Below are 15,412 nucleotides of genomic sequence, written 5' to 3' on the forward strand. Positions count from 1 at the left end.
GCAATCCCCTGATGATAACTACGATGTTTTAATGTCTCTGTCTGCAGGAGAAAAAAGAAAGGCCGTAAAATACGACCTTGTTTTTTTTTTCTTGTACTTGAAGTTTAACGGAACGCTTCTTATGCAGGTATCAACAGTTCAAAAAACCATTTATGCATTTCAACGTCGGCATTTCTTGTACAAACAATACATGTTCGGCCAAATTGCTGAAAGCCTTCAAAACGTGCTTGGTTCAGTCGAGGTTCATAACATCATTGAGTTCATAACATCACTATACAATGATATTATGAACCTGAATACTACCACCTTTCTCGCCGTTTAAATTGCACCGTAAAAATAACGGCGCGCTGTAATTTTTTTTTTACCGCAAATTTGAAGGCCGACCGCAGAATTCTACGGTCCCCGTTTAAATTTATCGTAAACCAGATTTACAGTGCACCGTTATTTTTACTGTACAAGTTTGGCAGCGTCAGCTGCCTGGTATTTGACCGTAAATTTTACGGTCAAATTTACAGTCAGGACGCTAAAGTGTAGCGTCCTGACTGGTGCCCCATACGAGCAGGCACGTGTGGCGTGCACGTGAATATAGCTTTGGCAGGCTTACAATTGCACGTGATTTTCCGCACGAGCAGAAGCATTGCGTTGGCCAGATGCCCAGCTTTCTGAGGCTATGCAGTCAAAGGTACGGGAGCGCGTGCCTTGGTGTGCATAGCCACAGAAAGTTAGTCTGCCCGTATGGAAAACAAGGAGCTCGCGATTACAGCCTGCGATTACACACCAAATATTTAGCAGCCATATTACTGTTTTGATTGCAGCTTTAAAGCTTTCTCTGAAGAATGAAGAGAGCGAGCTTGCAAAAGATCGATAAGTTCTTCAGTCCTGCTCCCAAGAAAGCTCTACAAATTCCAGTCGAGGGCACCGATGAAGAGGCATCAGTAGCGGTCTTCTCAGCGCTGCCCTTGAACGAGGAAGGCAATAACAGCTGTGTCCTTGGGTCGGCGTCATGTCGCATATTGCTACCCGATCAAAGCGTATGTTCGTACCATGATTCTGCCTCTGGAGCTAACCAAAATGCCGAACATCAAAGCGAAGCAGCGGACGTGACGTCTTCGAGCGCCTGCCCGAGCTAAAATATTTCCCTAGTGGCAGCTCCAGGCGACATCGGAAACTTTGTTGGGAGACAGGTCGATGACTGCACTAAGCGGCATCTGTTGGAAACACATTGGTGTCTTTCGGAGAACTATAGTTTTCCATACTCAGTCCACAGAAAGAACGGCAAAGACGAGAAGCGATATGTAGGTCACTCGCATCTAAGCAAGTTCAAGTGGCTTGTTCTCCCTGACTCTCACAAGGGTCTATACTGCAAGTACTGCGCCTTGTTCGCAACGGGTAGCGTGGGAGGCTACCAGAAAAATATTCCACTTCAAAAACTTGTCACGAAGCCACTTACGTCCTTCGTGCAATTGCTAGGTAAAGATGGGGACCTTCCTGTACATGACGCCAGCAAGTACCACAAAGAAGCAATGCGGGCCGGGAAGAACTTCCTCGCGTGTGTCCGCGCGCCCGAAAAAGATGTGGCCAATCAAATCTGCAGTCAGCGTCTACATCAAGTAAATCACAACCGAAACCGCCTGTTGCCAATCATAGAGTCGATCATCTTTCTAGGGCGCCAGGGTATACCACTGCGTGGACACAGAGACGACGGAACGCTTCTCGAACGGTCAAGTGAGCCCTCGTTGACGTCTAACGAAGGCAATTTCCGCGATATACATCGCTTCCGAGTGTCAAGCGGGGACACTGAACTACAGAAGCGCCTTGCCAGCACGTCATTCCGGGCCACATACATAAGCAAGACAACCCAGAATGAACTAATCAAGTGCTGTGGAGACGAGGTCCTTGCTACACTCATCCAGTGGGTGCACGGATCAGGCGCGTACAGCATAATGTTCGATGAAACGACCGACGTATCTCACACATCACAGCTGAGTCTCGTCCTGCGGTACGTGCACAAGAACATGGTACGAGAAGACTTCGTGCAATTCGTTGACCCGCGCAGTGACAGCGACGCTCTCGACGTCAGTGTAACCGAGCCTATTCTGACAGGGAAAGTACTCGGGAAACAGGTTGTAAAAATGTTGAAGGATCTAGGACTCGATCTCGAAAGATGCGTTGGCGTGGCGACAGATGGCTGCAGCGTCATGGTGTCGGAGCTATGTGGTGCCGTTTCCGAAATCAAGCGGTGTGCCCCAAACGCAGTTCACTGCCCTTGCTTTAACCACGCGCTCAACTTGTCCTTGTCCAAGTCATCGCGAGTTCAAGCCTTCAGGAACGCTGTAGGAATTATGGAGATCATTTCCTTCTTCACAGCGTCACTAAAACGGAACATTGCGCTGAAAAATGCACTTGGCCATCAACTTAAAGGCCTTTGTGAGACGAGATGGGTTGAACGACACGACAGTGTTATACAGTTTAGAGATTCACTGGGCTGCGTGTCCACAGCTCTCGACGCCATTGCCAGCTGGAGAGAAATGCAAAGCGCTGCAAAAGCGAAGGCACTCCGTGTCTCGCTTGGCGATGGCGAGTTCCTAATGGCAATAGTTTGCCTGTCGGACCTACTGGCGCATACACTGCCATTGAGTCGTCTGTACCAGAAGGAGTGCGTCGACGTTCACACAGCAAGGAACACGTTGACAGACACTATAGCTGTTCTGACTGCTCAAAGACAGAACTGCGAAGAGGTACTCAGGCCTCTCTACGAGCAAGCCGTCGCGCTGGCAGATGAGCTAGACACAGAGCTGAAGCTCCCTCGCATCACGAAGAGGCAGACTCACTGGTCCAACCCCCCTGCGCTCGATTCGGAGAGCTTCTACAGGACGTCGGTCTACATTCCATTATTAGATAATGTGTTGGCAGACCCGAGATCAAGGTTCACTGAAGAAACTTTTTGAGTCTGCGAGCTCTTCGTCTTCATGCCGTCTCAGCTGCTGCACGCCACAAGAGAAAACGAGGCAAGAGTGGCAACAGATATTGCCCAGCGATATTGCTCATTCATCGGAGCCCCGATAACCGCAAAGGTTATTCAAGCTGAGCTACGGCTATGGCGGGAGAAGTGGAAGCGCGAAAGCGAAGACGGCGCGGACATCCCTTCGACTGCTGTGCAAGCGCTCTACATGTGTGACAGTGAAGTCTTTCCTTCAATTAGGACTTTCCTGCAAATACTGGCCACTCTCCCCGTAAGCGTTGCCAGCGCCGAAAGGTCTTTCTCCACACTCCGACGCTTGAAAACATGGCTGCGGTCACAGATGAGCGATGCACGTTTGACCGGCCTAGCCTTGCTGCATACACAAAGGGACATCTCTGTTGACTGTGGGAAAGTTATCGATCGCTTCGCCAACGGAAGTCATGGAAGACGGCGGTTAGAGTTTGTGGTGTGAAAATGCGAACTTATTCTTTGCCACTTCGTAATCACATAAACGGACATCGCTGCCAGCTCTATCCATAAATTTATACAAAACTGACATAATTCTGTGACATAGATTTTGTTTCAATACTGTTTCGAATCTATTGCATGAAGTGACATGCGTATGTTTCCATTTGGGGTGATTATTTCACTCAGTTCGTTTTCTTTGTATCCAGCGCATGCCCCATGTGATTGTCAGTTTGAAGGAGGATTAAGACTCTTTTTGTGAGAACTTTGACTATCTTTCTTGTGCGCACTTCAACAATGATTTGCAACGCAGTTGTTACTGCTTTCGTGATCATCCTGTACTTATTGACTTTCTGTTCTTTTCGACACACATATAGAATGGCTGTTCGCAAATGGGGTGGCGTTCCTTTAATTACACGTGAGTTTTTTAACTACCCGAACTGTAGTTCAGTGATACACTTACTGCTGATATTTCTTTTCTTTTATACTACCGTCGTGTTGATTGTTCCTTTCATACAGTAACCACGCTTGCTGTACTTAGAAATTGAGCTCTTGAGCATATCAGTTTAGATAGACTGTTTCAGTGACATGATTTGCATGATGAAGTATGTCATTTTGTCACGAATTATGCAAAGGACAGCTATGTTGGCATTCTTGCTTTTCGTCTTTCAGATTTTATATTGGTGTTCAACCGTAAGACTAATTTTTTTGTATCATTACTAAATCTTGCTGTTAACCTAGAATAATATTTATTTGAAGAAATTTGCGTTGGCGAAAAATACATTTAAACTAATAACTGCACTAGTGTATGTCTTTCATGTTCGATCATCCCTCTGCAGGCTGCACGAGGCGGTACTTGTTCAGCTGTCATGTTGTATTCTACTACCGGGACCTTCCTTCAATAAATCAATGTGCGGTATACTCTCATAATAATTATTTTTCTCGATAAAAATGTAGTAACCTCGATCACAATTATTATTTTAATATCGCATTTGTTAAAGGGTAACTGCAAAGAAAAAAATTTTTTCTTTAAAATAGCCTAATTGGAACAAGCATGTCAAAAAACAATTTTTCCGCGAGAAAAAACATTTTTTACAGCAATATTTATTGCGTGAGACTCATTTTAGTTTGCGGCTATTTCGTCCGTTTTAAATCGCGCGCCACGAAGTTGTGATTATGTGACGTCAATCCCAAAAGGTTCTCATTGGCTAAGAGTTTGATTGACAGCTTAGATCTTGGTTGTTAAACCTTTGTTATATGTTGCAATTTCCTTTTGAGCGGCATATTTTTACGTTTAAAGAATAACCCATGTGATGAGAGTTATTATTCTTTACAAAAGGTTTTCAAGACGGGCGCTTCCGTTTGGATTCATACAAACAAAAGCTTCGCCATTCTTTCATGGCCGCCGAAGTCTCTGCTCCCGCCTGTCTCGCCTACCTCGACTAATCGTTTCGCCGAAGTGATCAGTGTTTCGTCGTTTCGTGCTAACCTAGGTGCTTGAGTGAGACTTCTTGAAGTTAAGTAGTGTGTGTTTAGCAGCTGTCGCAGGTGTTAGTGATAGGAAGCGACGCGGGGTTTTGGCTTTCATAGCGCGGTTCTTTCGTTTTCATCTTTGCTTGCTTAGCGTGCTTTTTTTTTTCTTGTTGTTGTTTTGCTTGTTTGCGCGTGCAAATGCTGACTTTTCGGAGATGTCAGATGCGTGATCCCGACAGTGAGCCTTCCAGCAGCCATGTCGCTCCGGAAGGAATGCTATTTGGCTGAAGGCAATCGGGCGTTCGCTTAGCGACCAACGTGTCTAGTTACGTTCTCGTCATATCGCTCTGGAGGCCGTCGAGATTCGCCCCGTGTGCACCTAACGTCCGCGACTAGACAGAAAATAAAAAAAGCACTATGTCCACTACATAAAAATGGTCTCAGTTCATGCATCTGTAGGCAGGTACGAAATCGTGCCCAAATTTATTCACACCGCACGATGCAACACGTCGCTGCGCAAACGCAGTCCAACACGAAGCATAAAAACGGCAGATTTAGGACAACAATTCGGAGTCCATTGTTCAGTTAAAAGGACGTAATTTTGTTGAAAACTCCCGCAGCTTTTTACTCATGGTATGCGTCGGGAAACTTCCACATTTTGAAACAGAACGAGGCAGATTTACTTTTAAAAACGCTCGCTGCGTCCTCCCGGACCAGTTTAACTGGATCAGCTGACGACGACGGGACTTAACTGGTTGAACGTCAACCCCACAACAACCAATTTGCGCTCCGTGTTAGCACCGCATTACACACACCACGAACGTTTCAGCTCTGTCGCATCGCCGTGTTGCACCTAACAGAACGAGATCGCCGAAACCAACGCAGCGCTGTTGTGAACCTTGGCTTGTGGTTGCGCACTCGTGGATTCTGTGACTCCCTTCGGTTTCAAAGCGCGCACGACGATCACGAACGATACTTTCCGTCTTCCGGGAACATCACAGGGGCACTTCTCCGGTCACGTCTTCGCTATATGTGCTCGCAAACCGCGTCAACCAAAACAATACCGCGGCCTGGCGTAGTTGCCAGATCTTGCCGGAAGTCGAGACGCTGCGTCGTTGAACTCCTCAACGCAAGGAGAGTGAGGGGCGGGGCGTACTCCTCTTCCGCGGGGGTCGGAAGAGCGGGAGTTTCAAATGTGGAGAGGTTCTGACTCTACTCAATTACGTCCTGTGGCGTAAATATTGATAAAAAAAAAATCATTTTTTTCGCGGAACCTTTGTTTTGTGACATGCTTGTCCCAACTAGGCTGCTTAAAAAAAAAACTTTTTTTCTTTGCAGTTACCCTTTAAGCACTAAAACCACTACTGTTTTTTTGTTTTTTTTGAAAATGGCATTGTGTCTACTTGCCTGATGGTATACCTGGAAAGTCAATCTCCGTTATTTAGGGAGCTAGCGGAGCAACCGGCGGCAATAAAAAGTATGTTTTAAAACCACGTTCTGAATTTTGGCACTGAATATAAAGTTGTAACTACTATGCCAAGCTTAATCTCAAAGAACAGCCGAGTTTTAGGTTAAAACGTTTTTCTCATTGTCATTAGCTGCATGAGCTTCCTCCGTATAGTTGGCAAAGGTTGGCTCTCTGTACATGCTCTGCGGGTGTAACGAGAATATATAAATATTCAAGCAAAAGGAGCCCAAAAGTTGTAGCCCCGCCGGGGATATCTGAGTCATCAAGTTACACTGTCTGCAATTGTCACAGCAACTATGGCACCAAACATTCATCCCCAGTAGTTAAACTTCTTTTTCTATTTCCAGCGCACTGCCACGTGAATGGAGTAATCCCGTTTTCTATGAACTACAAAATTCCTTGCGTTATGGTGTTCAGAAAGGGTAGCGCCAGCACAGTTTTCTAGATACTTACCTCTAGCGTGGTCACCCGAAAGGTTTTAATTCAAAGAGTTCATCCCCTACAGGTAAACCGATACAAAAGCTCTCAAGATCTATATTATGTTATCAGAGTTTAGTAAAAACGATGACTCCACAAAAAATATAAACACTCCCCCCCCCCCGTTTTACACCGAGGAACCGCCCCCCCCCCCCCCCAAAATGGAGGTCTGGATCCGCCCCTGAATAGTCGGCGTAGAATGTTCGACGCGTAGGACATTCGGACCTCCAACAAGCCCCCCCCCCCCCCCCCCCCCCCCCTGGCTGCTGGCTCGTGGAAAGAACGTGCGCCACTTATTATGGGCACTAAATTCTTTGGTTCAGTATCCCTTTAAAGGGACACTGACACCCCCCCCCCCCCCCAATTTTTTTTTTAATTTTTTGCCAGGCGCTTTATTATGGTGCCGGAGGACTACCCAATTAATATTTTGCAACAGAGTAGCGCATTTTTTTAATAAAGCCAAAAGACGCAACTGCTTGAAACCGAAACTGAAACCCCCGCACGGAGGTCGGAGAAGTGGAGAGAAGAGGGTTAGCGGCGGAAGTCACGTCGCTACACCCGACCGTGCGTTTTTTTTTTCTCCTCCTCTGCGTAGCAGACGACATGCGGCGCTATTATTTTGCAGTTATGTTTGTTCCGCTCTCTGTTCTATACTCCAAGATGAGTTGTTTTGTACATTGAGGAGTTGGAGATGAGTAGTGACTGCCCGTGGTGAATTTTCATGATCGGCTTCGAAAAGAATACACCCAAGATGTTACGTGAAGAGCTGACTCACATGTCCTGCGTCCGAAAAAAAGTGGCATTGTGCGACAGAGTTTCCGAAAGATCAACGGGATCGGGACCAATGGCTGGCTGCAATTCCTGTAGAACATTTACGGGCACCTCGGAAAGCGGACGCTACCTGATTTATATGCTCCTTGCATTTTGTGGAAAGTGATTACATCGAGTTCGCAGGTGTCAAAAAGGAAATCCCATACCATTTAATTCAGCGACGGGTCGTCCACAACATTTGTTTGTTATTTTTTTTTGTTTGCTTCTTCAGTGATAGTTGTAACAAGAAAAAAAGAAATGCAGACATCGCAAATATTTTGAAGAAAGAAATTTCGGGATCGAACCCGGTTCTTGCCCGTGTGAAGCGGACGTCTTTCCCACTGAGCTACTGGGGCATCCGTCTGCCGAGGGATTTTTTTTCTTAGTAATAATTCAGCCGGTAAACTAAGTTGGAAAGTTTGCTGCCGATTTTCCTCCTGCAAAAGCACTCCCGGGTCGAAGTCGGGAAGCACCACGCATTGGCGACATTCGCACCTAGTAAAGAAATCGTACGCCTGCATATTCAACTCGAAGTAGACACGTCGTGCTTGACGTTTGCGCGAGCGATGTCTTCAGCCACAAGAAGGGAGGGACGGCTCGGCGACGTCTTCGCGCAAATCGGCTTGGTGGTCGGGCGTGTCGTACGGGATGAATACCAGTTCTTTTGATCAGTCCCAAATTTTTCTTTTAAAGGCAGACAGAATTCGCCGGTATCGCGAATGACCGTTCTGAAGTAGACTTCCCACGCCCGTCGTCCGCTGCCATCGCCGTCCCCGCAAGCCCCACGGTACGCGAAACGACGCACGCACAGAATGCTTCCGGTTCTCTGTGGAACTTTTTTTTCAATTAATGTATTTGCAGTTTTTTAGAAGCCGCAAAAAATGGGTTTCATATTTTTTTTCTATTTTTAATATTGAGTGTGTGCCTTCAGTGACCAACGACTTTGATTAAATTTGGTGGTCGCGTCGATACCTTAGAAAACGGCCCGTGACCACGGAAAAGAGGGTGAGCGAGACTCGAACCGGCCAGTTCTTGATCGGCGGTTTTCGGGCGGAAAGAAACCGAATTTCGAGTCGCTAATTGTGTTCTGGGTAGTTGGGCTCTCATATGTCATGTAGAACTAAAAACCTCGGCGAGCATAAACACCCTGTCAGTGTCCCTTTAATAGCAACTACTATTTTTGGTACAAGGTGGTGTTAGGTCTACATTATGCACGAATGGTTTAAATAGCGATTTCTTCTGAATCCAAATGTGAAGTAGTCCCTGGGATTTCAGATCACAAAGCAGTACTGTTGAAAAAATCGAAAGGTCATTTACATCACCAGTACTGTTGAGCCTGGAAGACGTTTCTGCAGATAGAAAAAAAAAACAAGTCGAAGTGTCATTCAAATTTTTCTGGTGCAGATGATGTCTCTGTTAAAGATATGCTTTCATTTAATTTAGACGATTTTGTCAATAGTCCCGTGCTGTAAATGACCTTTGGAATTGATTATTGTAAGTGAATGTATTGACCCTTTTGTGCCAGTAATTGTAAAAAAGCAGAATAAAAAGAACTCCTGGATTTCTAGAAAGGCGTTACATTTAAAAAGACCATTGAAACGATTGAAAAAGAAAATCAAAACAAGCGCCGACTTGTTAGGTCTGACGGAAAAATGGATTGCTCCTTCTTCGCACCTTAAAACCAAAGTTACAGTTGATAAAAGTCATTATTTTGGCGAATCTCTGTCAAACTTTATATCTACTTTACCGGAGAAATGTTAGCGATTAATATGTCAACATTCTAGTATTGTGATGCTTTCGAAACTGGCGGTAACTTAACCTATGAAGAAAAAATAATTTCAAACACATTTAAAATATTTTAAATCGGTGTTTACTCAAGACAATGACGTGTTACCAAATTTTGACGCTAAATATCCGCCTATGCCTGAAATTGTAATTAATGAATCTGGTCTATTGAACATGTGGTTGAAATTGGATGAAAAAAAATCCCCTGGGCCTGATAGTATCCCTAATGCAATTTTGTCCAGGTATGCTGAATGGGTCTCAAAATATTTGTTTGTTCTCTTTTCAAGATCGCTGTCCGAAGGTCATGTTCCAGACGACTGGAGAACGGCCAGAGTAAAACCACTTTATGATAACGGAAACAAGCAGTGCATTCAAAATTACAGTTCAATTTCATTGCCTTCAACTGCCTGTAAACTTCTTGGACATATAACATAAATCATTTATCAAAACTCCAAGACGAATAAAACATCTTGACTAAAAATCAGCATGGATTCCAAAAAGGTGTTTAACATGTACTCAATTGATTGAGACTGTTCACTATTTCTCCTCGGGATTAAACGATAAAGACAAATTCATGCTATTTTGATGAATTTTTTTGAAGGCGTTTGATAAGGTCTCTTACAAAAAGTTAGCATACAAATTGAAAAACAAAAAAATATGTAAGAACACGCAGTTAGTCAGATTGATTTCAGCATACCTTTCAAATCGTCAACAATTCGTAGTTTATGGTGAAAACTGCTCTGGACAGACTTTCTGTCGACTCTGGCGTTCCCCAGGGCACTGTGCTCGGACCTCTCTTTTTTTTTTGTTGTTTATTAATGATACCGTACAAGATGTTCCGGTAAAAATCAAGTTGTACGCTGATGATTGTAGAGTTTACTCAGAAATAGCCTGTGCTTCCGATCACCTTTTGTTAAATAAAGCTTTTCAAAATATCGCGGAATGGTGTACGAAGTGGCAAATGACCATTAACTTTGAAAAAAAAAAAGTTTTTATGAGAACTACTAACAAAAGAAATCCTTTAAAGTTTATTTACAATACTAATAATATTCTCCTATCAGAAGTAGCACAATATAAATACCTTGCATCGTGGATCACTCTTAATTTTACTTGGATAAAACAGATTGATTACGTGACATCTAATGCACTTCGACAGTTATTCTTTCTTAGAAGGACGCCTTGACCTTTTACCCCTTCCTTGCGTTTTCTAACGTATAAAGCTATAGTCTTGCCAACATTAGATTACGCGGCTATTATTTAGGATCCCTTCACCAAATTAAACATTAACAAGCTCGGTCGTGTGCAAAAAAAAAAAAAAAGGCAGCTCGCTAAATTTAGAATACCTTTGAACGTACCTCTATAACCAAACTTTTAACCAGAGCTATACTTAAAGTCAGAATCTCACAAAAAACTGCATTCTCTACTAAAATTCTATCATCAATTAATAAAAAGACATTATAGGATGGATCTGTCTCGCCTAATAAACTTCTCATCAGGCTACGCTACTCGACGGAGCCATGCCCTAACAATAACTCTTTTTCGATGCATAATAATTGCTTCAAATACTCTTTTTTGTTTTCCACGAACGGTGACTTATTGGAATAACCTTTCTGAAAGTGTTGTTTTGCAGCCATCATTGTCTTTATTTGAATTTCTCCTAAATTAGTTTTGTCCATCTGTAAAATATTTGTTCTTTTGTTTCTCCGACTTGGTCGCTAATTTTTATGCCTGCCTGTCTTATTCACCACATGTATACCCCACCAGCTAAAATCCACTTTAGGGATTGCAGTATCAAAAATAGACAAGAAATAAATAAAATGAGTAAATAATAAATCTACTGGTCATTCGTCCGCCTTCGCGTTGTTTTTAATTTCGCAATGCTTTGCAGTTCTGTTCGAGTCAAATAGGCGTGCAGGTTCGCCTGCTTCTTGCGCATCTCGAGTTTGTTTACCCCCCCCCCCCCCCCCCCCCCTTAAATGCATTCATGTGTTTTCGTTTCCCCCAACCTCACAAAACGACGGCGCACGCGTTGCCGTCTCGCCATCGCGCGTTCCCTGCGCGCTATCTACGTTACCGTTTGATTGGCGTGCTCCTCGTTGCGTTTCGGTGCACCAACAACGCATTTTGGAACACTTGCTCGCCGTATAGAACAGATCGCCGTCTCCGAAGTCTGGTCTCTCACAGCGTTGTTTAATGCGACGCCCTTTCGATGCTCTTGGTATACTATAGGATGCATATTGGTGTAAGATAGGGGGGAAGTAGCGAGAACAATTAATTTTCGCGTTCTATAAATGATAAAACAGGTTCATTTTAGGCCGTGTTTTAACTTTACGCCCTCGAATTCCTTTTTGACTGACACAGGCGCACACGTTTTTATAAAAACAAAGGCGGAGGCCGTGCAGGTTTTTGAAAAGGAACTCACAACAAACAGATGGCACATCCGGGGAAAAACGTTTGAGGCAATGCAGTCAAAGCTAACGGCGCCCATGTGCCGCGCGTCCCGAGGGCTCACCAAGGACACGCCCTCGCATTTATCACTTCGAAAATGTCATAGGAAGTTCTCATTGAGTCTGCACCGTTCCACTGCACAAGCCAGCCTGCTGCTCTACAACCTAGAACGTGCGCGTTCGCTTCCTCGGATTGCGGGCAAGTCACGAACCATTCGCACCAACACCGAACATGGCACCTGCAAAAACTCGGTAGTAGAAATACACTGTGGACACCTTGTCCAATTTTACAAAATTACAGCCCAGCGCGCGATCTCCACAGCAAAGAACGTTCATGTTCGTCGCTTCGGAAAGCAAGCGAATAATGCGCCGTAGGCACCACTGCACTAAAAATTTCATGGGCAAGAACAGAAGCTTGTCTCTGACGTGGCAGACCGACATAAAAATGTACCGAGCTCTGATTTTTGTAAAATTTGATGTAAAACCTACGATGTAAAGACTATTTAAAAAAAATACTTCCCAGTCTTGACAGGTGCTATTTTGCTCGTTTCTCGCTTTTTGAAGCGACGAACCTGCGCGTGTTGGGCTGTAAAGATTGCACGCTGAGCTACGATTTTATAAACATTGTAATATTCATTGTAACGTTGAAACATGTACCCTGAGAAGAAACATTTTACAGCTAACGATACAAATCGTACTGGATTGGGAGGGTGCTGAGCGCTCAGCAGCACCCAATCATCTGCTGACTACATGAGCTCATCACATACGGCGACGCGGGAAGGTGTGCGCGGTTGGTGGCGGATTATATATCCGATTCGACGTTCGCGCCTTCGACTTCTGTCGCGAATCACTTGACAGTGGCTACTGGACTGCATCGAGGCAGGCAACGAGCGCATCTCCCCCAAGTACGTTATATTTCCGGGGTCCATCACGCCCTTCAGCCCTTAACTCCAATCCCTCCTGCCTGAGGACAACGAAGCCACAGGCAGGAAAACCTTTTCACAAATAAATTGATCTGTTCAATCAATCAATCCTCCTCCGGCCCACCATGTGAAGTGGACTCAGACGAGGACGATGACTAAGAGCCCTATATATATTAAAGTTACCAACGAGTCTGTAGTGAAAAAGCACTGCAGACCATTTTCCACGCCAGAGACCACATTTAAAAGTGGCAGAGCTGCAGGGGTTCAGGCTGAGCACGTGCTCAAATTCACTCACTTAGAAATTAAAATACCTTGTAAAACATTCGAGTACATACTAGAAAGCAACCGGAAATTCGACGGAAATCAAAGCTCACCCTGTTCCACCCTATGTTAAAAAGAAATAAACAATTAAGGCATTTAAGTGTTATTTTGTTGGAAGCACATCTGGGTTTGCTGTAGAATAACAGTTCTACACATTAATCTTTCAGATAACGGTACGGAACTACTTTTTCAAGTTCCGATTTTCGTGCCTTTATTTTTCGCACATGTGCTACAGCTTTACTTAGTGGGAACCAATGCAAGGGTACGGCCTCTTTCGCTCCATCGATGCGTGGTTGACCTCGGCTGATCGATCTGTCTTGAAAGTTTGCTCGTTTCCTGTTGTCATAACAGAGACCCATCGTTTCATCCGCACTTACCAACAGGTAGCACTTTCGAATATTTTGCTCTATACTCGGCAGTTTAACATAGTGCCCGCAGGTACCCAGTTTTCTCTGGTATACTAATTTACAGTTCTACAAAAAACAAGAACAAAAAAACAGCAACATCAACATATGTTGGTCTGCTTGACATTGTGCTTTATGTACTATTGGGCTTAGCACATTCAGTGAGGGCACAGAACGTCATTAGACGTGTCCGAAAAAATGCGTGTCTGTAAAACCTCGGCTTCATGAAAGCGTAGTTTTTGTATCCTGTCTCCTAAATGAGCCGGAAACTATACAGCACTGCAATGATGCAGCCATTCAGGGCTCCGCCGCACTCCTAAGTTGTGCTATTCAATCATTCATGCAGGGTTGCTGTACCACTCAATTCTGATTCCCGCTCCACTCCGTGAAGTGGCAGTGATCAAGCGACCGTGGTTCTCCTATCAAGACTGACCTATTATGTTTAACAACACCAACAGCTCTACCGCACACGTCAAGACCGAGTGCAGTTTATTTACCGGGAGAAATTAAGGGAAGGGCGAAGAGCAGGCCTTTTTTTATATACCATAGTTCCGGTGCTAGAGGACATCGGCTGGTCTGTGTGAAATGTGCTCCCCCAATCCTTGTCGAGGTCATCTCGGATACCCTGCTCGATCGTTTCCCGACGCATCGCCAATCACGTAGGCCACGTGCTTTTCACACTACACGCGCTTGCCGAGCAGGAACGGAGCCTACGCTGCAAGAAATACCAGGTTTGTACAAGATACTCAGAAAAGTATTTTAGTTACTGAGTAGCAGGTTGAAAAGTAACTGAGTTAAGTACTCAATTTTCAAATCTGAAAGGTATCTAAATAGACTATAAGGAATTGAAAAAATTAACTCGTTACTTTCAAGATACTCTTAAATTACAGCTTATTCTGCTAGTTACTGTTAAACAACTAAGTAAATAAAAACGAGAATAAAAAAGTACCTACTAAAATGCAATATTCGCTCGCAGAAGCAGTTGTTTTTCGAAATTCGCGCCGACAACTTGCACCGTCTTTTTTTTTTTATTTTTTTAAACCATGTTCTTCATGGATGCGCTAAAAAGTTGGAAGGCAAACCTCGCATGGTATCTGGAGGCTCTTCTCTGTTTCTCCAGCACATTCAAACAATTGTCGTGAATGCTGCCATGACAGAACGGAAACCCGTTCCCTGGCTCTCACGCCCCATTGCGTCCAGGTCGTCTCGACTCTCGAGTCTTCAGGCTGATGTCAAACCCGCGTACGAAACCCGTTCAAGAAATGACGGAGACAAAATATAATAACTTTTCCTATGTACATTGGCCATAGCCAATGTAAAGTTGCATACTTATTTTGTATAGTTTTGTTGTTTATTCGTGTCCGGGAAAGAGAAGCGTCTGCCGAGGGTAAATTTCTTTCGGGGTCCTGACATTTCGGTGTAGGGCGTTTTGGTACGGTGTTTCCGGTGCACGGACTTCTTGGTGCACGGACTTTTCGGCGTAAATATGATTTGTTTTTCCAAATTTCAAGAAATACGCAGTAAAATATCATAGGTACTAACGGGCAGCATTTGGGGAGAGAGACGAGAAGTCCGAAATTGTGTCGGCTTGCAATCCAACCAACACTTATATATTATACTTCTCATATCGTCATATGCTTGCCGTGTATTATTCCATCACTCTACAGGCTGGTGGGATTTTTCCCAAAAGAAATCATGACTGAAAACATAGGCACGTTTCCAATGTCACGCCATCCAGACGAAGATTTTACGTAAATACCGAGTATCCCAAATAACGCGCCTTGATTTGTTTTCTTCAAAAGTGGATCGCTCTATGCCAATGTAACCAACCTTACGTTGTTAGCAAGCGTCTTGAGTGAGTTGCGGTATTTTCTAAT

General features: G+C 44.3%; 1 protein-coding gene across 1 annotated transcript; it reads left to right on the top strand.

Moving 5' to 3' along the window:
• The first annotated feature begins 836 nt into the window (after window positions 1-836).
• Window positions 837-3,513, top strand: LOC120847374 (52 kDa repressor of the inhibitor of the protein kinase-like). The gene is made up of 3 exons (XM_040219088.2): window positions 837-972; window positions 1,144-2,926; window positions 2,999-3,513. The coding sequence occupies exons 1-3, from the start codon at window positions 837-839 to the stop codon at window positions 3,432-3,434; spliced, it is 2,355 nt and encodes a 784-aa protein (XP_040075022.2). The 3' UTR covers window positions 3,435-3,513.
• Window positions 3,514-15,412: the final 11,899 nt, after the last annotated feature.

Source organism: Ixodes scapularis, unplaced genomic scaffold (genome assembly GCF_016920785.2).
Source record: "Ixodes scapularis isolate PalLabHiFi unplaced genomic scaffold, ASM1692078v2 PGA_scaffold1__304_contigs__length_218370807, whole genome shotgun sequence".
Classification (NCBI taxonomy): domain Eukaryota; kingdom Metazoa; phylum Arthropoda; class Arachnida; order Ixodida; family Ixodidae; genus Ixodes; species Ixodes scapularis.

Excerpts from the sequence above, each read along its gene's own strand:
- LOC120847374 (XM_040219088.2), top strand. The coding sequence starts at position 837 with ATGAAGAGAGCGAGCTTGCAAAAGATCGATAAGTTCTTCAGTCCTGCT. Across the intron at positions 973-1,143 it reads GCTGCCCTTGAACGAGGAAG|TGGCAGCTCCAGGCGACATC; the intron begins GCAATAACAGCT and ends ATATTTCCCTAG. Across the intron at positions 2,927-2,998 it reads TTGGCAGACCCGAGATCAAG|AGAAAACGAGGCAAGAGTGG; the intron begins GTTCACTGAAGA and ends GCACGCCACAAG.